The sequence below is a fragment of the Martes martes genome, assembly GCF_963455335.1.
Source record: "Martes martes genome assembly, chromosome: 15".
Classification (NCBI taxonomy): domain Eukaryota; kingdom Metazoa; phylum Chordata; class Mammalia; order Carnivora; family Mustelidae; genus Martes; species Martes martes.
The window spans coordinates 47,094,942-47,120,803 of record NC_137903.1 but is presented as its reverse complement, the minus strand read 5'-3'; the positions used below and the strand labels follow the sequence as shown (position 1 = coordinate 47,120,803).

At 35.5% G+C, this 25,862-nt stretch overlaps 1 protein-coding gene across 1 annotated transcript in view; it reads left to right on the top strand.

The window, feature by feature from the left end:
- Positions 1-25,862, top strand: part of HMCN1 (hemicentin 1) — a 473,045-nt gene that overhangs the window by 285,894 nt on the left and 161,289 nt on the right. The window contains exons 34-37 of the mRNA XM_080824786.1: positions 115-284; positions 1,472-1,626; positions 10,078-10,201; positions 25,078-25,179. Coding sequence (XP_080680912.1) covers positions 115-284; positions 1,472-1,626; positions 10,078-10,201; positions 25,078-25,179 — 551 coding nt within the window. The remainder of the gene's footprint in view (positions 1-114; positions 285-1,471; positions 1,627-10,077; positions 10,202-25,077; positions 25,180-25,862) is intronic.

Below are 25,862 nucleotides of genomic sequence, written 5' to 3'. Positions count from 1 at the left end.
ATAATATATAGATAAATCAAGTTCCTCTAAGATATGCATACACATACACATGTCTTTTAGGAACTAAGTTATTTAAAATACATCTCCAGACTTCTTTTTGCCTTGTTTCTATAGGTGGCTAAAGGATGGCCAGATAATTGATGAAAGGGACGGATTCAAGATTCTACTAAATGGGCGCAAATTGGTTATTACCCAGGCTCAAGTATCAGACACAGGCCTTTATCGCTGTGTGGCAACAAACATTGCTGGTGACCACAAGAAGAAATTTGAAGTTACTATTCATGGTATGCTGAAGAAGGGACATGAGCATTATATTTAAAATTAATTTATGCATTCTGTCATTATTTAACTCAGATGCTAGCCCAGGAATCTAGATAATTCTTGAGTTGTGGAAAGTAATATAAAGGATGTGAATTTCAGTTAAAAAATAACAGATTAATCTTAAGGCGCTTTACTGACAGAGACTTAACCAAGAGACCTATGTAAATTAATATAAACACTTCAAATGTTAGGGAGTTTATTCTACATAGAATTCTATGTAGGTTTGAGACCAAATTAGGTAGAATAGGCAGGCAGCAAATTCCAAGTAAAGGGCTTGTGTCAGCTCTCTGGGGTTAGCCAGAACAGGAGGGAGTGTGAATAAAGTCGTTTCCAGAAATGGGGGCTAAGATGTTGTGCAGGATCCAGGGTAGATAGGGGTATTCACAGAACTAGCACAGAAGACTCAGAACCATTAGTGCGATGACAGAGACAACCCTTGGCCAGGGTATTATGTGTCTCACTTGCCTGCCGACCTTGGGAAGGGAGGGACAGCAATGAGAAACTGGGGAGCCCTTTAGAAGCTCTAGCAGAGGTTTCTATGAACATCAACATCTTTCCCCTCTGTCCACGCAGACTTTTTTTTTCCTGCTTTTTCAATCCTGTGATGAAATATAGCCAACCCTGTTTCTCAGTCTCAATTCCAATTGCTGAGGGAGGGAATCTGGCAGGTCCAGCTTAAATCATGCTCGCATTCTGCATTCAGTCAGCCTTGCTGGGGTCAGAGTCATGCAGTATAAATACAGGTAGCGGAAACCCACCCTGATTGAGTGAGGTAGTTCTAGAGAAAGGGAGGATCATAACAGATTGGGGAAACATACCAAAAGTTATAAGCCAAACATGTGGATTGTAGTTACCATAAACACATCTTCTTCTTCTAGAGATCCACACTTAAGAAATAAGTCATCTAAAATTGCTTAAAACTATAAATTAAATGCATGGGATAAAATTATTTCATTGTTTCTTAAAATAAGAATTTTCCCTTTTCTAAATTTTGAAGTTTCAGGTTCTTATATCCAGATTAAGTACTTGATCTCACTGATTATGGTTTGCGTCTCTCCCTCCCTCGCTCTGTCCTTATCATCCCTTCCTGCTGTCCTTCCTTCCTTCCTTCCTTCCTTCCTTCCTTCCTTCCTTCCTTTCTTAAATGTAGTTCCTCCAACAATCAAATCCTCAGGCCTTTCTGAGAGAACCGTAGTGAAATACAAGCCTATCACCTTGCAGTGCATCGCCAATGGCATTCCAAATCCATCTATTACATGGTTAAAAGATGGCCAACCTATTAACACTGCCCAAGGAAACCTTAAGGTAAGGATAAATATTGTTGAGCCCCAAATGTGAAGTCTACATGGATCTTCCCAGAACTATCACATTCTTCTTTCTGAATTGTAGATTTTCCTGTTGGATAGATTTTAGAGAAAATTTATCAAAATAATATGTTTTCCTTAGAGTTATTTAGACTTTATCTTAATATTTTGATTTGAAGAATGGAATTCATTGAAGACTAATAACGTTAACAGTGATAATTTTAATGTATTTGTTGGTATTTTTATTATTTCAACTTATGCCTGTTTTAAATATTGAAAAACTGGTGTCTTGTGGGTGAATGAATGGTGTTCATCATTACGGACTCACGGTATCTCCAATATTCCATAGAATAAGATTAAGATAAAATCATATCTACATAAACCTAAGTGCAATAAGTCTTTAAAAAATCTTAACTAGTTTATAAGCTTTAAGATGGCAGAGACTCAGTCTGAATAAATTCACTTCTATATCCTTCAATCTGAGTATAATTCCTGGCATGTAAATGTACCTCATTACATATTTCTGGATAGATAGATAGAGTGATTGATTTATTTCACACTTAGATAATCTAAATGATCCATTTAAAATTCTGAATCAATAGATTTTGCTACTAGGATCAAGGTAGTTGACTAATGTGGACTTGAATTTTGCTTGTAGTAAGTTTTCAGTAATGAAGAATGTATTGAGTTCTTTCCCCAGTACAAATGATGGGTATCTGCTCATTTATTATTCCTATTCGAAATCCAATGGAATTAATCTTATACATTCATGCTAGTGAGAGATTCATTATGAAGCCTTAAAACATACAGCAGGGAGATAGTCATTTATCGCGTCATCATATAGAAGTTTAATTGTAAGCTGTCATGAGTAACTTTAAAAGAAAATATGAAGTATAAGAACAGATAATGTGGAAAGACTTTAGGTATTAGGTAATTCATAGAGAAAGCCTTTGAGCAGATCTCTGAAGAATACATAGGAGTTAAATGAGCGAATTAATGGAAGAAAACAGAGTAGGGTATTCCAGAGATCTGTGTGGGCAAACAGCTTAAAGTAAAGGAGCATGATACTTCCGGAGCACCTGACAGCAAGCCACTGGACTGAAGAACACAGAGCAGGATGAGGTGGTGTATTAGAGGAGACCAGGGAGTAGAAGACACTTAAGTAATAATAATGGTTTTATTTTTACTTTAAACCAATGGGAGATCTTTGAAGAGCTTTAAGAGAGTAGTGACATAATCAGATTTTCATTTTAGATAGTTACTGGCCCCAATAAGGTAATGAAGGCATTTAAAGTAGATATGTGGACGGGGGTGTTCCAAAACAGTACTGTAAGGAGATCCTGTACTCACCTCCTCCCACAGACACACCAAATTTACTGCCATGTATGAAACAGTTCCCTCTGAAAAAGATTTGAAAACTAGCTGAACTGCTCCTCCACAACAAAGGATAAAAGGGCAACATCAAGATGGGGAGGAGAGGCAGAGAAACAATCTTGCTAAAAACCATACCATACCAACTCACTATAGGGAGGGATCTCACAAGTCTGCAGCTTCCCTCTGAGGAGCATGGGGTTTGTGCCCTCTATCAGGCGTTCCAACCGTTGGGACATGTACTGGAGAGAAAAGCCATAAAATGTCTGGCTTTGGAAACCAATGGAGCTTACATCCAAGAGACCCAAAGGACTGTCAGGATCTGAGATACTACTTTTAAATGACTCACATGCAGATTTACTTACTCTGCTTCCTAGTCCAGAAATTTGAAAAGTGCCTAGACTAGACTATATGTGAAGGAGATTCGTTTGTTAATTTTAAAGCATCTGCCAGCAGGACAGGGACCAGTAGGGACTTTCTCCAGGACAGAGGTGTTGTCTGTCACCAGTTTTACACTCTCCCTTCATCTTGCTAGTGAAAGCAGATGTGTGCAGACATAGCAAATTCCCACTGCCTTGCTAAAGTGGAGGTGGGGAGGGTGGTGCTCTGTCCCCCAGCACTCTTCACCTGCCTTGCTAAAGCTGCAGGCATGCCCCACCCCAAGTACTCTCCCACTGCCTTATTAAAGCTGACAGGCAAGCACAGCCCACACAAGGGACACCCCTTGAATGCCTGGACCCAGTGGTCCAAGGGGCTTGTGTTGCAGGGCCCTATGGGACTGTAACAATAATCAGAAAAGCCATTCTTGGCAGGCTACCACACCCAAGGCATGGCACACATTAACTGGAACACACCTGCTGGTGAAAAAGCCCCATCCACTTGTCCTGGAGCTTCAACATGAGAGACAGGCTTCAGGTTTGCCACACATGTAGAGGCTATGAAGGCACTCTCAGGGAGTAAATGCAGGGAGACACCACCTTTGTGTCCCCCTTGGCCTTGCTAGCTCACTGGTACTTCCCAGCAAGGGGCATATACGCACACCCAAAGCCTTCATTTTTGCAACTGTCACCGAGGGGACACCTCCAGGTCCCCTGGGCTGAAGGGCAGCATGGTTTACAACTGCAGTCCTGTGGGACTGTGTATAGTTGTGTACTTTAAAAGTGCTGCCTAGGGATCTGGCTTCTAGGCAGCCTGAAACCAGGACCTGACTGAGATCCCTCTCTTTGGAACACTGATAGGTCTTGGAACACCCTGAGTAACTGGAGTCTATCCAGAATAAATCAGGCTACTTAGGCTGTCATAAAGTCTAAAAGACAACCAAGAGCTAGGGCAGGGTTGAGCAATGAGGTTAATCTACACAAGGCTACTCCTTTAAGACTGGGAAGATAGCTATTTTGCCTAATACTTAGAGACTCAAGCAAAATGAGGAAACAGAGGAGTATGTTTCAAATGGAAAAACAGAACAAAACCTCAGAAAATGACCTTCACAAAATGGAAATAAGTAATCTACCTGATAAAGAGTTCAAAGTAATGATCATAAAGATGCTCACTAAACTCAGGAAAAGAACTTGTGAACATAGTGAGAACTGCAACAAAAGATAGAAAATATAAGAAAGTACCAAGCAAAAGTCACAGAGCTGAAGATACAGTAATTAAACTGAAAAATATACTAGGCAGTTCAACAGCTGGTGAGATGAAGCAGAAGGACAGATCGGTGACCTGGAAAACAGCAGTGGAACTCACTCAAACAGAGCAGCAAAAAGTAAGAATTTTTTTTTTTTTTTTAAATGAAGATAGCTTAAGGGACCTATGGGGCAACATGAACTGGAATAACATTCACATTATATGGATTCCAGAAGGGGAAGAGAGAGAGAAAGGGGCAGAAAACACATTTCAAGAAATAATGGCTGAAAACCTCCCTAAACTGGGGAAGGAAACAGATATCTAGGTCTAGGAATCACAGAGAATTCTAAATAAGACAAACCCAAAGAGATCCACAGGAAGTGACATTATAATTAAAATGTAAAAAGTTAAAGATAAGAAAATCTTAAAAGCAGGAAGAGAAAAGCCATCTGTTAGGTGCAAGGGAACCCTGCCCCCATAAGACTGTCAGCTGATTTTTCAGTAGAAATCTTGAAAGCCAGAAGGGAATAGCATGATATATTTGAAGTGCTGAAAGGGAAAAAAAACTTCCAACCAAGAATACGCTACGCAGCAAGGTTATTATTCAGAACTGAAGGAGAATAAAGAGATTTTTAGAGAAGCAAAAGGTAAAAGAATTCATCATCACTAAACTGTCCCTACAAGAAATGTTAAAGGGACTTCTTAAGCTGAAAAAAAAAAAAAGACATTAACTAGGAACAAGAAAACATATGAAAGTAAAAATGTTATCAGTAAAGGTAAATATATAGTAAAGGTAGTGGGTTAATTACTTATGAAGCCAGTATGAAGATAAAAATCAAAAGTAGTAAAATAAACTATAACCACAATAAACTGTTTTGGGAGACATAAAGTAAAAGAATGTAAAATATGACATCAAAAACAAAATATTGTGGGGGACTAAAAATGTGGAGTTTTAGAACGCACCCAAACTGAAGTTGCTATCAACATTAAAATGATCATCCACTATGATTAAATGGAATTTACTCCAGGGATGTATGTATGTTTCAACATTCACAAATCAACCAACATAATACACCACATTCATGAAATGAAGGATAAAAATTACATGATCATCTCAATAGAAAAGGCGTTTGACAAAAGTCAACATCCATTTATGGTAAAAACCCTCAGCAAAGTGGATATAGAAGAAACATAGCTCACCATGAGTAAGGCCATATATAACAGGCCCTCAGCTAATATCACATTCAGTGGTGAAAAACTGGAAGTTTTTACTCTAAGATCAAGTTCAAGACAAGTATTCCCACTCTCACCACTTTTATTGAACATAGTATTGGAAGTCCTATCAAGAGCAATTAGGCAAGAAAAAGAAATAAAAGTCATCCAAATTGGAAAGTATGTATTAAAAAATCTTGCGGACTTCACCAAAAAAGTGTTAGAACTAATAAATGAAGTCAGCAAAGTTGCGAGGTACAAAATCAATATACAAAAAGAGGTTTCATTTCTATACATTAAGCTATCAGAAAGAGAAATTAAGAAAATAGTCCATTTAAAATTGCATGAAAAAGAATAAAAAGAAATGTAACCAAGGAGGTGAAAGAAAGTGAAAGTCCTGTGCACTAGAAAATATAAGACAGTGATGAAAGAAATTGAAGAAGACATAAATAAATGGAAAGTTATCCCATGCCAGTGGATTGGAAGAATTAATCTTGTTATAATGTTCCTATCACCCAAAGCAATCTACAGATTTGGTGCAATTCCTATCAAAATTCTAGTGGCATTTTCCACAGAAGTAGAACAAACAATCCTAAAATTTGTATGGAACCACAGAAGTCCTCAAGTAGCCAAAGTGATCTTGAGACGGAAAAACAAATCTGGAGGCAACATGCTGTTTTCAGACTGTATGACAAAGCTGTAGTAATCAAAAACAGTTTGGTATTGGCATAAAAACAGATACATAGATCTATGGAACAGAATAGAGAGCCCAGAAATAAACCTAGACATATATTGGTTGGTTAATTTATGACAAGGAAGTCAAGAATATACAATGGGAAAATGATACTCTCTTCAATAAATGATGTTGGAAATATTGGACAGTCACAGGCAAAAGAATAAAACCAGAATGCTATCTTAAATGCTACGTAAAAATCAGCTCAAAATGGATTAGAGACTTGAATGTAGAACCTGAAACTACAAAACTCCTTTAAGAAAATATAGGTAATAAGCTTCCTGAAAACAGTCTTGGCATTGAATTTTTAGATCTGACTCCCAAATCAAAGACAACAAAGGCAAAAATAAACAAGTGGGACTATATCAATTCAAAAAGCTTCTGCACAGGAAAGGAAACCACCAACAAAATAAAGAGGCAACCTATTAAATGAAGGAAAAATTGTAAATCATATATCCGATAAGAGATTAATATCAAAAGTATAAAAAGAGCTCAACTCAATAGTAAAAACATGAGCAATCTGATTTAAAAATGGGCACAAGATATAACTAGACATTTTCCAAAGTCATATAGATGTACAACAGGCACATGGAAAAATGTTTAATATCAGTAATTATCAGGGAAATGCATATTAAAGCCACGAGACACCACATCCACCTGTTTGAAGGCTGTTATCAAAGAGACAAGAAATAAGTGTTGGTGAGGATGTGGAGAAAAGGGAACCTTTGTGTGCTGTTGGTGGGAACTTACATAGTGCAGCCACTATGGAAAACAATATGGAGAGTCCTCAAAAAATAAAAATCAGAGCCACCATTTGATTCAGCAATTCCATTTCTGGGTATTTATCCAAAGAACACGAAAACCCTAACTCAAAAAGACATACGCATCCACATGCTCATGGCAGCATTATTTATAATAGGACATGGAAACAACCAAAGTGTTCATCAGTAGATGAATGGATAAAGATATCACACAAACACACACACACACGCACGCACACACACACGAGAATACTATACAGTCATTTAAAAAAAAAAAAGAATGAAGTCTCGCCACTTGTGACAACATGGATAGACCTTAAGGGCATTATGCTGATTGATATAAGTCAGACAGAGAAAGATAAATACCATGTGATTTCACTTATATATGGAATCTAAAAAATAAAAGAAACAAAACTCATGGATACACATAGAACAGATTGGTGGTTGCCAGAGGAGAAGGGAGTGGTGGGCAAAATAGGCGAAGATGGTCAAAAGGTACAAACTCCCAGATATTAAGTAAATAAGTCATGGGGATGTAATTACAACATAGTGACTATAAATGATAATATTGTATTACATACTTGAAAGTTAACAGGAGAGTAAATCTTCTAAGTTCTCATCACAAGAAAAAAAATTTGTTAACTTTGAAGACTAGACGTGTGATGATCACTTTGCAGTGTGTATGATTATCAAGTTGTACACTTGAAACTAATACAATATATGCCAATTTTACCTCCAAAAATAAATTTAAAAATATAAAGAGTAGATATGTGGAAATCCGTTAGGACTTACTCATCTAGGAGAGAGAGAATATTGAAATTTGAACTCACGTTCTAGCCATGAAGATGAGGATATATGGATATATTTGAGAATTATTGTTTCAATCATTAGAACTCAGTGATAAGTTGCATAGGAAAGTTGAGGGAGCAGGAAATATCAAGGAAAACTTGGGGAATCTAACCTGTACAGATGTGTATCTTATGATGCCATTCGGTGAGACAGGAGACTTTGGAGGACAACTCATTTAGAGGCAAAAAAAAAAAACTGGATTTAAATTTTGGATTTTGAGAGGTTGAGTTGACTTTGAAATAAAGTGGAGATCAGGTAGACTGTGGAATATATGCTCCTGGTGCTCAAAGGAGAGTTCTGGCTGGAGATACGGACACACAGATGACATTTGAAAGCATAGACATGAATGAGTTAATCTAAGGGAAGAGTGAAGAGTAAGAAAAAATAGAAGAGAGAACTGACCTCGTCCAGAGTCTTAAAAAATTATGGCATTTAAAGGCCATGTGCGGAAGTCTAGAAGTGAATAGTAATGTATGAACGTGCTGCTTTAATGAGTTTAGTACACTGTGGCTGGAGAATAGGTCAAGTGGGAGTTGAGTATAGAGAGCAGATCATTTGGGGTCAGAATGTGGCAAGCCTGGAGGACGATGCTGAGTTCAGATTTCATTCTGGGTAAAGTGGGGAGCTATGAGTGAGCTTGGAAGGGGAACTGGTAAAAGGATCAAATTCGCATTTTAGACAAATTATTCTGGCAATGGTATATAAGATAGATTAATTTGGAGGAGGTTGGAGACACTGGAATATAAATTAAGAAACTATTATAATCCCACAGTGGTTGTGAGAATGGAAAGTAGAGGATCTGAAAAACTTAGAGTAGTATAACGAATAGGAGAGTCAGAGTGAGCTCTGAAATCAAGATGACTTGGAGAATAGTCGTGCTCTTAAACGATATTGGAAACATGCAATGAAAGTAGGTCTGGAGATAGAAGGCAACAGTTAAAAGCTTTGTTTTGGATGTGTTAAATTTCATGTGCTAACGTGTCCAGCAGATTAGCTGGAACAGCGAGTGTGGCAGTTAGGAGAGGAATTGAGGCCAGTACTATAAATTTCGGAGTCTGCACAAGATTCTTCGCTGAAGCCATGAATTTGGATGTAAACTATCAGAAAGCTGAGCTTTATGTTTAAGGGGCAGGAGGAGGAAGCAGATTCTGTGGTCTCCTGAGAAAGTCAGAGATTGAGAATGGAGGACATTTTTGTATCTTCAACACAGATACAGAGAGTAGAGTGGTTCAGGAGTAGGGGGTCAGTAATGCCAAATGCTGTAGCTGGTGAAAGAGAATATGAGCTTAATACATAAGCTGCTGGATATTGTGATTAGAAGCTATTGAAAACCTCTGAATAATCAGTTTCAAAGAATAACCACTGAATCACTAGTTTCAAAATAGTGAAGGCTAGTTGCAATAGGTTTAAGAGAGAAGTGAGGAAAAACAATCGGGAAGAAATTTATCTGCACTTCCATTACTCATATTTTATAATTTTTATTGTTTTTCTGGCCCTCATGACCATTTAATCAAAAGAGATTGTTGTCTTAAAAGTATTTATGAAGTGTTACATAAATGTGACCGTATTTTTTTTAAGTAGCTTAAATTTTCATCACATACCTCATGGTTCAGTGCTAAAGTCTTTTGTTCAGTGAAGTTTTATGACTGTACCAGCAGGCTGGCCTTAGGTTACTTTATTTTGTGTTTTCCAATGAATAAGAAAAATTTTTCAATCAAATCAGTCTTTTTTTTTTTTTTTGGTACAATGAAGTGATCTGGTTCTAATCTATCAAGAGATACTTAAGATTGGCATAAAAATGTAATTAAATAGCATAAATTTAAATGAATTTGTCTATCTCAGCAAATGCTTTCAAGTCCAGTGTAAAGTACAAAGTGCTCCCATGCTTTCTGCTCCCCATTAGATCCAGTCTTCTGGTCGAGTTTTACAAATTGCCAAAGCCCTGATGGAAGATGCTGGCAGATACACATGTGTGGCAACCAACGCCGCTGGGGAAACACAGCAGCACCTTCAGCTACATGTGCATGGTAATGTCATTACCGTCTTAAGAAAAGAACATTTCTATGTTTTTTTTTTTAACATGATGGGTCGTTTTATTGAATTACACTGTGAAAGAAACAAGTGTTTATTTTCATCTGTGTGAAAAAAAAATAGCTTTTTTTTACATTGTTGTAATTATAATTGCTCATATTAAGATAGCATTTTGTCAAGATATCTGTTAAGATAGCCAGGTTGCCAAATAGGATTTGCTAGAGCTCATAAATAAATAAACATACTACCCTATGTTTTTATTTTTATTTTATTTTAAAGATTTTATTTAGTCATTTGACAGACAGAGATAACAAGTAGTCAGAGAGAGAAAGGGGGAAGCAGGCTCCCCACCAAGCAGAGAGCTCGATGTGGGGCTCAACCCCAGGACCCCGGGATCTTGACCGGAGCCGAAGGCAGAGGCCTTAACCCACTGAGCCACCCAGGCGCTCCTACCCTATGTTTTTAATTATTTGAATTCTGTTGACTAATAACTTTGTACAGGAAACTTTTGTTGTCAAGAGAGAGTTGCAGGATTGTTCCTTAGCATTTTCTGTGATTTTTTTTTTGCTGGCTGTATGAGGGATTTTGATAAGTAGAAGCTATCCTAACTCCAGATCTTCTCTCATGTACTTAAACAAAAAGTCTGGGTGGCCGTGGACTATCTCATGAATATTACAGCTTCATAATACACTTAAAAGATGATTTGACCTTGAATGTGAGACTTCAGATCTCTGGAGTCTCATTAGAAAAGGGTCAAGAGTTGTAGACTTGGACTTTCTGATTGCAGAGCGCTATCCAAGATTTCCATGTATACCTTTTCATTTTCTCTAATCCTTGTGATTGCTTGTTAAATCCTTTATTCATTCACTTCATTTACTCTTCATTCATTTATTCATATATTCACTTTACATTTGCCGAGTTATTTAACCTAAAAAGATGCTCCAGCATCTAGCTTGATTCCAGTTACATTATCAGTAATCAGATCTTGAAAAATCTTAAAAAATCTTAATCTTAAATCTTAAAAGTCTTTAAAAAATGAAAAAGTAAACCATAAGTGAATGAAAAAATTTTAATTGGACATTGAATTCTTCTCATTTACTTCTTTACATATTTTATTTTATTTAAATCAGTGAGTTTTAAGATTCAGATCATCAGTTCCCTAAATGTTTTTAATAAAACAATGTGTTTTCCCCCTTTCCCCAAATATGAACATCTAATTTATGGATGTCATACACACAAAACATGTTCCTTTAGAGGACTTTTACTTTTTCATTTAGTAATTGACTTAAAGACCAATATCTGATTATAACTATCTTGAAATCAGCTTAACTGAAATTGACCCTGCTTTCCCTTAAGTTGCTTTGAATTTACCTTGTTCCTCATGCGGCCTTCTGTCTCTCCCTAGTGTTTTCTGGCAGCTGTCTCCAGCACATACTGAGATTTCCACTTCCATCTAAGAGTGTTCTGTGGGTGGGCTTGCTCTCTTTTCCCCATTTTCCTACCCAAAGACTCCTTTTCTCATCATTGTACAGGCTATTTATCTTTTCCCTTAAAATAATTTCAGTCCTTATCTAGTCTCCATTGTTGGCTAAAAGGAAACAGTCACGTGGGATAACATGATATGCTGCCATCATTTCAGGCACCAGAGTCAGATCAGTTGTGGTTTAAATTCTATGCTAACCATGATCTATGTAACTTTTAGTCAACCATTTAAATTTCTCTGGATATCTGACTTGCAGAGTGCTTTGGGGCTTTTGAGGTATTAGATGTAAAATATCTCCCACTTTTACTGTCTCCGGTGGTATCAAAAAGAAGGGTGTTTTTGTTCTCTAGACTGGATTAAAATATTAAATGAAGACTGTATGTTGAAGAACAGAGTATGTATCTCTAGAGCTGGGAAGAACCAAACTTCAGTGTTGATAAAAATCATATGTATTACATGTTAAAAATACAGCTTCCTGGGCCCAGTTCCAGATCTCCTGAAACAGCTTTCTGATGCAAGTGGTCTGTATGTCATTACTCAGAGAAACATTGGCCCAGACTTTAAGAACCAGCTTAGAGACTTATTAATGTAGTCAAAAATGATTGAAAACCAGAGTTTATGAAAGAAATTAAGGATTCCATCAAAAACAAAGCAACAACAGAAATAAACAAACAAACAAAAAAAACCCCAGAGTCAATACCTAAGAAAACATAAGTCAATAAACCTACCATCCGAATATGGTAGCAAAATATATGTTAGCAAGGATTGCGATTAGGGTACACACCTACACAGAAAATCATCAGAGAGAGGGGCAACAGGCCAGAAGATATCTGAGGTAATGTGAAAAGAAACAGAAGGTTAGTCACTGTAAGGATTTATTAAATGCTACCATATTGGATGGAGAATATAAAACAATCTTCTTTATACAAATCACAAATGAAATAGAGGTAAGACACATTATAGTACCTGAAAATGTTTTACTAATATGACCTTGACTTGTTCAGATAACAGGTCACCAATTTGAAAGGAGACTAAATGATGAAGTGAACTTCTAATATAATACTAATTATGATCAACCTGAAGGGAAGTGATTGGCTACTGTACAGGAATCTGGACAGAAAGCTGACATATCACCTTGGCACTCCTGACAAATGATGTCACATTGGATGTAAATGGCTCCCAACTTGATTCTGTCCCCTTCAATACTTATTTTAATAACTTCAGTGTGAATTGGAGAAGTTAACAAAAAGTGTAGAAATTTCTAAAGGATTAGATGACCATAGATTTCAAAAAGATTTCAGAAGTTAAAATGACAAGTTAATCATGTGAAACACTACATAAGAACAGGTTTGGAGCAGAGTGGCTTAAAGACACCACACATTGAAATGCTAGAGATATCAATGGCTTTCTGCAGTTACCATAGATACAATCATTCAATTTCTTAATAAGCTAAGTAACCTTAAAAGTCAGTCATATTACAGTATAAACAATAAGAAAGGAGTTAGCCCTGTTATACTCTCACTCTCTGAATTCTTCTGAATTGTTGTTTCCAGTCCTGGTGCTGTATATTAAGAGGGACATTAAAATAAGAGGGACATTACGAGGGACATTGAAATACCTATAGAGAAGCAACTATCATTTAATTTAGTTTTTTAAAAAATAATTTATTTAACCAATCTTATAGTCGCTTTATAAGGAAAAGAAACTCAGTGTTTATTGATGGGTTAACACATTTAGCAAATGAGCATTTACTATAATTGGCATCCAACTGTATTCAATCCTAAGACATTCAACTTTCCAATTGTTTAGTATTTTCCTGTCTTATAAAAAAGATTGTAGATGCTTCCATTCTTTGCAAGCACTAAAAAAAGTATTTTCAAAAGGCTAAGGGTGGATTTTCTCCTGGAAAACATAGAAGACTAAGTCATGATCATGAGGAGAGGAACATTCTTATGATCCCCTAGGTTTCTTAGGGGAAGTTCTGTCCATTATAGAAGGCAGAGACTCTCAGTAGGTGGTCCTTTTTGATCATCAAAGTTTCATAATTCTGAAAGTTCTAATTCTCTAGACCAAACTATGAAATTTTATCTAAACCTCGGATATTTGCCAAGTGAGACAGATGTTTCCACAAACAGATGATTACTCGGAGTTTAATGGCTCAAGCATTCATTACATCTGCACTTAATTATATCCTAGGAAAGAGTAACCAAGGTGAAACACCCAAAAGTGGCATGTTGTGGTTAAAATCATGGGCTTTGAATTTGTGTCCCTATACTGCCAAGTAAAACACGAGGACAATAGGCTTAGATATTAACTTTTTAAATCTGTTTTTTCATCTGTAAAATGGGAAGGATAATGATAATATAATCGGAAGGTTGTTGTGAGGATTGAATGAAAGACTACATGTGCTTACAAGCTTATAAGCTTAGCCTGGTGCCTGGTTTCTAGTTATCATCTGTAAATGGTAGGCTAACACCTGTTTTGGCCAAATGGATATTTGGGTTTGGCCCTTCTCACAGCACCAACATTCTCACAAATGTATCTGAAGTTCTGGTGCCTTTACTGTTGGCCAGGAACCATCTTGGGTCTGTATTAGTCGTCTGGTGAAAACATTAGGAGAGCACCCCTTAATTTAATTTTATTATTCTGAAGTATTTGCTTGGCTAACATCTGCTAACACCCACTTAAGAAATGTTCCTCTATCGTTTCTGTGTTTTGCTTAATAGCTCACTTGTGACCTAAAGGAGACTTGAGAATGTTGTGGGGAATTTTTTTTCCTTTTTCTTTTTTTAATGGATAACTTCAGTTCAGAATTCTAGTAGTGTCTTAGTATAAATAAATTTATTACTCGTTATATCATAATTTTGGTGGTTGGGTGGGATTAACTCACTTTTAGATCAGTTATATATTCAATTGAATTTAACCAGGATTTGAAAAAGTCAACACACCTGTGAGTAATTAAAGTCATAGGTAAAGTCTTGCCCATGATATGTTCAGAAGCAGGTATTGTGGTTTTGGGATGGTAATGCTCATGCAGCTTTTGGAAGAAGGAGAATGGAGAAAAAAACCAACGAATTGAATATAATCCAACCTCTTGCTTGGAGTATGCAGGCTTTATTGTTACCATAAGATCTTGTTACCTTACTAATGTTTCTGTCTAAAACAGTGCTCATTGAAATTCAAAATCGCAAGATGATTCTTTTAAATGCTAGAAGGAAATAATATATATATACATATGTACATATATATGTATATGTATATGACATCATCTTTATCCATTCATCTGTTGTTGAACACTTAGATTGTTTCCATATCTTGGCTATTGTGACTAATGCTCTAGTGAACATGGCAGTAGATATGTCTCTGAGATACTATTTCATTTCCTTCAACTGTATGCCCAGAAGTGGGATTGCTGGGTCATATGGAAGTTCTATTTGTCATTTTTTGAAGAGCCTCCACAATGGCTATAGCAATTTACATTCCCACCAACAGTGTACAAGCGTTCCTTTTTCTCTACATCCTCACCAACACTCATTGTCTCTTGTGTTTTTTATAATAATCATTCTAACACATGCGAGATGATATCTTATTGTGGGTTTGATTTGCATTTCTCTGATGATAAGTGATGTTGAGCACCTTTTCATGAATCTGTTGGTCACTTCTTAGTCTTTTTTGGAAAAATGCCTATTCACATCCTTTGCCCATTATTTAATCTATTTGCTTTTTTACTATTGAGTTTATAAGTTTCTTATGTATTTCAGATATATGGTTTGCAAACTTTTCTTACATTTAGTACATTTTCATTTTGTCAATTGTTTTCTTTGCTGTACAGTTTTTAGTTTGCTGTAGTCCCACCTGTTTATTTTGCTTTTGTTGTTTGTGCCTTTGGTGTCATATCCCAGAAATAAGTGCTAAAACTAATGCTAACTAGCTTTCCCCCTATGTTTTCTTCTAGGAGTTTTGTGGTTTCAGGTCTTATATTTAAGGCTTTGATCCATTTCAAGTTAATTTTTGAATACTACACTGTCTTGATTACAGTAATTGATGTTCATATGTTAAACCAACCCTGCCTTCCTAGGATTAGACCCTCTTGGTCATGGCGCTTAATTTGTTTTCTGTGTTGCTGGATTCATCTTATTAGTATTTTCTTGATTATTTTTGTGTCTGCCTTCATAAGGGGTATTGGACTATAGGGTGCTTATATTGACTCTGTCTGTTTTTATTATCATGGTAAGACTAGCCTCTTAGAGTGGTTTGAAACGTGTTCCCTCTCTGCTCTATTTTGAGAGGTTTGTGAAGGATTCACATTAATTTTTCTTAAATGTTTTGTAGAATTCCAGTAAAGCCACTTGAGCCTGGGATTTTCTTTATGGGATTTTTTTTATTACTGACCTAATTTTTAAGTTTTTATTCATCTATTCAGATTTTCTGTGTTTTCCTGAGTCAGTTACAGTAATTTGTGACTTTCTAGAAATCATCTGTTTCATCTAGATTATTTAACTTATTGGCACACACTTTTTTATAATATTCCCTCATAGTCCTTTTTAATCCTGTAAGGTCCATAGTAATGACCTTAGTAATAATAGTAATGGCCAGTAATGACCATAGTAATGATGAGTTTTTATTCCATGACCCTTCTTTCATTTCTAATTGTAGTAATTTAGTCTTCTCTCTTTTGTCTTGGTTGGTTTATCTAAAATTTTGTCCATTTTGTTGATCTTTTCAAAATATCAGGTTTTGATCTTATTGATTTGCTTTTTCATTTTTCTATTGTCTGTTTAATTTATTTATGCTCTAATGTTTATTATTTCCTTCCTTCTAATTGTCTTGGATTTACTTTACTCATCTTTTTTCTGGCTTCTTGAGGTAGAATGTTAGATTATTGATTTGAGATTTGTTTTTGATACAGTTGTTTATAGCTACACGTTTTATTCTAATCATTGTTTTATGTGTATCCCATAAGTTTTGGTATGTTGTCTTTTTATTTAAATTTATCTTAGAGTATTATCTAATATTTCATATGATTTCTTTGACCACTTAGTTAATTTAAAGTGTGTTACTTAATTCCACATATTCGTGAATTCCCCAAATCTTCTCTTGTCATCGAGTCATAATTTTATTCCACTGTAGTTAGAGAACATACTCTGTGTGGTTTTAATCCTTTTAAATGTATTGGGACTTGTTTTATGCCTAACTTACAGTCTGTCCTTGAGAATGTTACATATGCATTTGAGAAGAATGTATATTCTGCTGTTGTTGGAGAGAGTGTTCTATGTGTACATGTGGTTTATACTATTGTTCAAGTCTTCTGTTTTCTCACTGATTTTCTATTTAGTTGTTCTACCCATTGGAACTGGAATATTGGTGTCTTCAACTATTATTGTTGAATTATGTTTCTCCTTTTGATTCTGTCAGTTTTTATTCCATGTGTCTTGAGACTCTGTTATTATGTAAATGCATGATTATAGTTGTTATATCTTTTTATGTGTTCACAGTATCAATTAAAATTGCCCTACTTTTTTGCTAGTAATTTTTGTTTTAAAGTCTATTTTGTTCCATATTGGTGTAGCCTCTGTGATTTTTTTTTTGATTATTATTCCTATGGCATATCTTCTTATAACCTTTCACTTTCAACCTACTTGTGTCTTTGATTCTGAAGTCTGTCTTTTATAGACAACATTTAATTGGATCATGTTTTTAATTTTTGTTTTCTAGATCTCTTCTCTAGTCTGTGCATTTGAGAAGTGTTTAATCCATTTACACTTAATGTAATTACTGACATGATAGTTTTATGGTATACCATACTATTTTTTTATATGTATTATGTCATTGAGTTTTTGTTTCTCCATTACTGCTTTTTTATATTAAATAGCTATTTTCTTGTGTACCATTTTGTTTATCCCATTTCTTTATTTTTTTTCTTTATTTTTTTTATTTTTATTTTTTATTCTTTATTTTTTGTTGTTGCCTTGAGGATAACAATTAGCATCTTAATTAATAATATACTATGGATTAATAATTTAATTTCAATAGTAAAAAGAGCTTTGTTCCTTTACACTCTCTTCCATTTTCCCTCCTTTGTCTTATTACCATACAAATTGCACCTTTATTCATCATGACTCCATCAGTATGGACTTGCAATTACTGATTTATGTTGTTGTCTTTTAAATCAGAGAGGAGACAAAAGTTATGCTTGAAATATAGTTTTATTATCTTTACTATTAGTTACTTCTACTAGTGCTCTTTATTTCTTCATGTGTATTAGAGTCATTATTTCTTTGCAACCTGAAGGTCCTTTAGTATTTCTTGTAAGGCTGGGGACTAGCAGTGAATTTTCTGGTTTTTGTTTTTTTTTTAATTTCTCCTTCAAAAGGATAGTTTTGGTAAAGATAGAATTCTTTGATGATAGTCTTTTTCTTTTCAGCAATCTTAATAGGTCTCCCAATGCCTTGTGGTATCAATTTTTTTATGAATAATCAGCTTATGAATAATCAGGCTTATTGAGGATTCCTGTACATGATAAGTCACTTCTCTACCTTACTGCTTTTAAGATTTTCTCTTTTTCATAATATCTATAGGTGTGGGTTTCTTTGAGTTTACCTAATTTAGAGTTTGTTAAACTTCTTAAATGTGTGCATTAATGTTTTCATTAATATTTGGGAAGTTTTCAACCATTTATCTTCAAGTATTCTCTCTACACTTTTCTTTCTGTCCTCTCCTTTGGAACTTTCATAATGCATAATGCTTGATGGTGTCCCACAAGCCTCAGAGTCTCTGTTCTGTTAATTTTTCTTTGTTCTTTTTTCTTTCTGCTCCTAAACGTGGATCATTTCAATTAACCTTTCAATTACTGATTCTTTCTTCTTCCAACTCAAATATTTCACTTTTAAATTTTACACTTTCTATTTGTTTCTCTCTACAATTTCCAGTTCTTGATCAATTCTCTCTATTTAGTGAAACATCACTCTCCTACTTTCCTTTAGATCTTTAGACATTGTTTCTTTTAACTCTTGGAATGTAATAAAATAGCTGATGAATGTTTTAAATTTTATTCATTCATTTATTTATTTATTTATTTATTTACTAGAGGCAGAGGGGAAGAGACAGAGAATATCTCAAGCATGCTCCATACCCAGCACAGAGCCTGACACGGGGCTCAATCTCATGACCCTGAGATCATGACCTGAGCTGAAATCAAGAGTTGAACACTTAATGGACTGAGACACCTAGGCATCCCTTAAAATAGCTGATTTAAAGTTGTTGTTTAATAAGTTCAATATCTGGGCTTCCTTGTGGACATTTTCTCTTGACTGCTTCTTTTCCTGTGCATGGACCATGCTTTCTTATTTCTTTGCATGTCTCCTAACCTTTGTTAAAAAGTAGACGTTTTAAATAATATAATATGGCATGCAATGATGCTTAACATCAAGAATCATCAGAGGAATGAATTTCAAAACTTCAGTGAGATATCACCTCATACCTATCATAATGGTTAAAATGAAAACACAAGAAACAACAAGAATTGACAAAGATGTTGGGGGAAAGGAACACTTGTGCACCTTTGGTGGGAATGCAAACTGGTGCAACCACTGTGGAAAACGGTACAGAGGTTCCTCAAAAAAATAAAAATAGAATTACCTATGATCCAGTAATTCCATTGCTGGGTATTTACCCAAAGAATGCAAAAACACAGAAAGGCCTGGGTGGCTCAGTCATTAAGCATCTGCCTTCAGCTCAGGTCATGATCCCAGGCTCTTGGGATCAAGCCCCACACCAGGCTTCCTGCTCAACGGGAAGCCTGCTTCTCCCTCTCCCACTCCTCCTGCTTGTGTTCCCTCTCTTGCTGTATCTTTCTCTGTCAAATAAACAAATAAGTCTTTTTAAAAAAGAATACAAAAACACTAATTCAAAAAGATAAATGCACCCCTGTATTTATTGCAGCATTACTTACAATAGCCAAATTATGGAAGCAACCCAAGTGTTCATCAATAGATTAATAGATAAGGAAGATGTGGTATTGTAAGATAGATAGATGGATGGTAGAGAGACAGCTATAGTGGAATATTACTTAGCTGTGAAAAAGAATGAAATCTTGCCACTTGCAACAATATGCCTGCATCTAGAGAGTATAATGCCAAGTGAAATAAGTCAGTCAGAGAAAGACAAATATGATAGGTTTTCATTTATATGTAGAATTTAAGAAACAAAAGAACAAAGAAAAGGGTGCCTGGGTGGCTCAGTTGTTAAACATCTGCCTTTGGCTCAGGTCATGATCCCAGAGTCTGGGATTGAGCCCCACATCAGGCTCCCTGATCAGTGGGAAGCCTGTTTCTCCCTCTCTCCCCAACCCCGCCCACTTGTGTTCCCTCTCTCACTGTGTCTCTCTCTGTCAAATAAATAATAAAATCTTTTTTTAAAAAAATGTTTAAATAAAAGAACAAAGAGATAAACCATAAAACTGACCCTTAGCTATGGAGAACAAACTGATGGTTACCACCAGAAGGGAGGTGGTCGGGGCAATGGATGAAATAGGTGAAGGAGATTAAGAGTACACTTAACATGATGACCACTGTTGATGTATATAATTATTGAATCACTATATTGTACACCTGTAACTAATATAACACTATACTTTAACTATACTAGAATTAAAAAATAAAAAAAAAATAATATAATGTGGCCATTCTGGAAACCATATTCTTTTCTTTCCATAGTTGTTGTGGTAGTTATAACTGCTATTGCTGGGGTTTTTTTTGTTTTGTTTTTGTCTTCTGTTTATTTATTTAATGAATAGGTAGAATACTGTTAGTCTCCAAAATGTTCACATCCTACTCCTAGAACTGTGAATATGTTAGATTACATGTCAAAGAGGAATTAAGAATACAGATGGAATTAAGATTGCTAATTAACTGACCTCAAAATAGGGAGATGACCCAGGATTATCCAGGTAGACCCAGTGTAATCAGAAGGACATTAAAAGCGGAAGAAGGAGTCAGGACTTCAGTGATAGGACGTGAAACGATCTTATGAGTCCTCCACACATTGCCATTGCTGGTTTTGAAGATAGAGGAAGGGAGGCCACAGCTAAGGATTGTAAGTGACCTGTGTAAGCTGGAAAAGGCAAGGAAACAGATTCTCCTCTGCAGCCTACAGAAAGGAACTGAGCCCTTCTGAGACATTTGTTTTAACCCAGTGAGACTGTGTTGGACTTCTTACCCATAGAACTGTAAGATAATAAATTTGTATTGTTTAAACAGTCAAGTTTGAGGCAATTTGTTGTGAAAGCAAGAGGAAACTAATATCATGAGTTTTCTGAACAATTTCTGTGAAGTCTGTTTTTACAGATTATAACATTCCCCTGGGGAAAAGGCTGTTTGCACTAAGCAAACTCTGAATCTGATTAAATGAAGAAAAGTCCTTTGAGTGTGGATTTTGAGGCCAGGGCCAGATAGGTCAAACAGTGACAGTTTTCTAGGAATGATGCTCTTAGGTAGCTCCAAACCCATTCTGCTTCTTTCAGTATCTGCTAGGCTGCTTTTTCCCACTGTGGTTGCTAGGCTATCTGTTTTCAAGTTTACTGCTGATCTGTGGAGATAGTGGTGGGAATAGAGGGAGATAAAATGCCATAAAACTCACTGCTGTTAATGAGATTTAGCTGTTTTTCTTGAATAAACACTTCTTGGATTGTTGCAAGTCTTTGGTTAATTTCCAGAGTTCTGAAAAAGTTGATTTTCACAAATTTTCCAGAGTTCTTGTTTCTTTTACGGAGGAGTGGATTTTTGGAGTTCTTACTCTGCCATTCTTGCCGACGTCTAATCTTTTTTTTCTTTAAGTTCTCTAGGGGAGGAAAAATAGCCAACCCACTCCATACCTCTTACATTTCTTATTCTTACCATAATGTTTTATTATAGCAGTTGCATAGTCTGTCAAAGCCTTCAGTGATCACTTCAGTCCAGAAGGCTTCAAGTGAGTATTTAAATAACTGTTTAGAAGGAATGTGCCATGGACTAATTATTTTTCCTTTTCAGTTGGAAAAGTCATATAGCCATATTTAAAGGTCTTTTGTATTTAAATACCGTATCATTCATCTGAATTCAGTGCAGAAAACAGAAACATTCTAGGCATTTCAAGCAGGAAGGATTAACACACCAAATTAAATAGAAACAGATATGAAGGAGGATTGGGTTCTAGGCTTTGTCTTCAGGAACAACCTCCAGAAATACAGAGATCAGACCCACAAAGACATTTACCCCGAGGACAGATTTTATTTTTAACTTGTTGAAAACCAGCTTTGAGTTTCATTGCCTTTTGTTGTTCATTTTGCTTGTTTGTTTTCTTTGGTATTGTCTTCTGCTTTAATTTTTATTATTTCTTTATCCCTGACTTCTTTTGGTTTATTTTATTGGTTTTTTTCTGGATTCTGAGTTGAATGTGTAGACCACTTATTCCCATTTTTCTTAGTTTTTAATATGTTAATTAGGGCTCTAGGATTTTCTTTGAGTACTATACTGTATAGCTAGCTGACATACTGTATGTTTTCATTTTAATTAGTCTTATTCTATTTTATTTTTTTCTTTATACTTTTGTCTTGATTTCCTCCTTAATAATGTCTGCCCCTTGTAAAGATCTTTTTGTTTGTTTTTGATTTCTACTCATTTTTATTATAGTCTTATTAAATTGTGGTTATAAATGATTTCTTGAGATTTTGCAGCCTAATATATATAGTAAGTTATGAAAATATTCTATTGGCATTTGAAAAAACATGTATCCCTTGTTAACTCTAAGTGTACATAGACACAAACATACACACACAGTCTGGATGGGTAATTTATTTTTCAAATTCTTTAAAACTTAATTTTTATTTCACTATAATCAATTCCTGAGAAAGGTGCACTAAAATATACTACTTTTAGATTTTTCAAAATTTTCCTGCTCTTTAACAACTTTTGCTTTGTTGTTGAATGCATAAAGCATTGCCATTATAACGTATTCTTCATGAATCGTGACCTTTTAAGCAATAGAAAGCATGTTGCTTTGTCATGTTTAATGATTTTTGCTCAGTATACCAGTTTGTCAGAAATTGACGTCACCCTGTTGTCTGGCATATGTTTGCCCAGCTCTTTATTGTCAGTATTTTTGTGAGTTTTATATTTATGCTCTTTATCCGCTTGGAATTTTTTATTAAAGAAAATAGTGTTGGGGGCACCTGGGTGGCTCAGTCGGTTAAGGGTCTGCCTTCGGCTCAGGTCATGATACCAGGGTCCTAGAATGGAGCCCCACATTGAGCTCCCTGCTCAGTAGGGAGCCTGCTTGTCCCTCTCCCTCTGTTTCCTGGCTCATGCTCTCGTTCTCACTCTCTCTCTCTGTCTCAAAATAAATAAATAAAATCTTAAAAAAAAAAAAAAAGTGTTGGGGCACCTTAAAAAAAAAATAGTGTTGGGGCACCTGGGTGGCTTGGTCAGTTAAGCATCTGACTCTTGATTTCAGTTCAGGTCATGGCCTCAGTGTCGAGGAATAGAGCCCCACATTGGGTTTTGCTTAGCAGGGATCTTCTTTGGATTCTCTCTCTCTCTCCCTCTCTCCCTCTGACCCTCTCCCCTACTCTCTCTCTATCTCTCAAATAATTAAATCTTTAAAAATAAAAAAGTGTTAACCCACAGGTGTGTTAACTCTTTGTCTATTGAATAAAAGACTAAGCTCATTCACATTTATGCTCTTGATTTATGTAGTTGATTTTATTTCTTATTTATTTGTCCTTTCTCCTTTCCTCTTCTGTTTTTACTAGATTAATGACTAGATGGATTGCTTGATTGTACATGGGGTGGAGTTAAAGGGCTCCAGTGTACTAAATGAGTTTAATTTAGCAAATCTTTAAAATGTAGTTTTTCTATAAACTTCAGATACTAACTTACATCTACAGCATCTTCTCAAAATAAGATAAGGCCTCTAGTTTACTTGTGAGTTTTTCATCCTGACATCCTTCCTATAATCCTTGAGATAGTGTTAGAAACATAGCGCATTGCTCTTCCATGTTGTTATTCCTTTTATTCCTATATGCCTCTCAGACTTTCTTAATTCCTACTTTATTATATGCACCTTAAATAATAGAGTAGCATTATCTGTGATAGTTAAAATTAAAAATGTAGTTTTCTATTTTATTTTACTAACGATTTACTTATAACTTTTATATCAAAAGAAAAAAACTGCTAGTAAACCAAAAACCAAAATTCTGATTTTTCTGAAATGGTTTAAGATAGTGCTATCTGAAGTAAAGTCAGATAGTTTGAGAAATACTGATTTCCCTTTTACTGGAAGAGTTCAGATGGAATAGCTTACTTCTTGTTAAAGGCAATTCATTATCAGACCAATCGGATTAATTAGAATTAAAAAATAGTCCTTTAACTATCTTTACTGCCCTGCTAATCTAGAATTCTGAGGATTTTCCTACTGGGGACAAATGAAGAATGATTATTAAGATATTAATATTAAGATTATTAAGATTTAAAGATAAATTTATATGTATTTATTCTATTTTTTAAGAGATTTTTTTTTTTATTTGTGTGTGAGAGAGAGAATGAGCAGTGGGGAGGGGCAGAAGGGGAAAGAGAGAGAGAAGCAGACTCCCCTCTCAGCAAGAAGCCCGCTACACAGCAATGGCCACGGTCGCCAAACTGTGGAAAGAACCAAGATGCCCTTCAACGGATGAATGGATAAGGAAGATGTGGTCCATATACACTATGGAGTATTATGCCTCCATCAGAAAGGACGAATACCCAACTTTTGTAGCAACATGGACAGGACTGGAAGAGATTATGCTGAGTGAAATAAGTCAAACAGAGAAAGTCAAGTATCATATGGTTTCACTTATTGGTGGAGCATAACAAATAATATAGAGGACAAGGGTAGATGGAGAGGAGAAGAGAGTTGAGGGAAATTGGAAGGGGAGGTGAACCATGAGAGACTATGGACTCTGAAAAACAACCTGAGGGTTTTGAAGGGGCGGGGTGGGAGGGTGGGGGAACCAGGTGGTGGGTATTAGGGAGGGCACAGATTGCATGGAGCACTGGGTGTGGTGAAAAAACAATGAATACTGTTACGCTGAAAATAAATAAAAAATTGGAAAAAAAAAAAAAAAAAAGAAGCCCGCTACAGTGTTCAATCCCAGATCATGACCTGAGCCAAATGCAGATGCCCAACAGACTGAGCCACCCAGGTGCCCCGGATTTTTTTTTTTCCTGTTCTTCAGTTCTACTTAATAAAATACTTTTGTTTGAAGTATGTCAGTGTATATATGTGAAAGGCAGAAAGGAACGATAATTTCCACTGAGCAGATAGTTTCCATTTGGATATCCTACTTATGTGAATTAATTATGATTGGGCTTCTTATAGAACCGCCTAGTCTGGAGGATGCAGGGAAGATGCTGAATGAGACCGTAGTGCTGAACAACCCCATTCAGCTGGAGTGTAAGGCAGCTGGAAATCCATTACCCGGTAGGTTTACTTGTGGACTTCCTAACTTATTGACATTTTAAGATTTCTGGGAAGAACTAAATCTTTTTTATGAAAACAATATACTAATTACTAATAAAGGAAAAATCATAAAATACATTCCAAGGGTAAAGCAATGACATGAAGGATATAATTAGGTGGGTGAAATTTTTGAATTTTCATTGCTTCTAACTGCATGAAATAATTTACCCATTTAAACAAAGTAGATATATGTGAATAACTATTGTTTTATTGTCCTTACTGTGGCCACAAAACCCACAATGGTAGTTTTTTATACATTTATGTTGAAAAACATTTTTTTCTCTAGTCCACGTTGATTATTTTTGTAAATCAATCATTTAATGAGAATAGTATTCTTTTTGCTAATTCTCATCACTGGTAAATAATTAATATGAATCAAAACCAATATAATTTTTTAAGGCTAATATTGTGTACGGTCTTTGGTTTTGATCAAATGCATAGATGAAATTTTTACAGATGAAAGGAATACATACAACAAAAAGAAATAGAATTGGTTAAAAGTTTTCTATCAAATAATATTGACATTTTAGAGCTCATTTAAAGTGTACTTGCTTTATAACTTCATTTTCAGGGCTCTTATATTGGCTTGGCTATTCATGTTTCCCTTAGGCTTACCTTCTCCTCAAAACTAATCCTAAAGACTA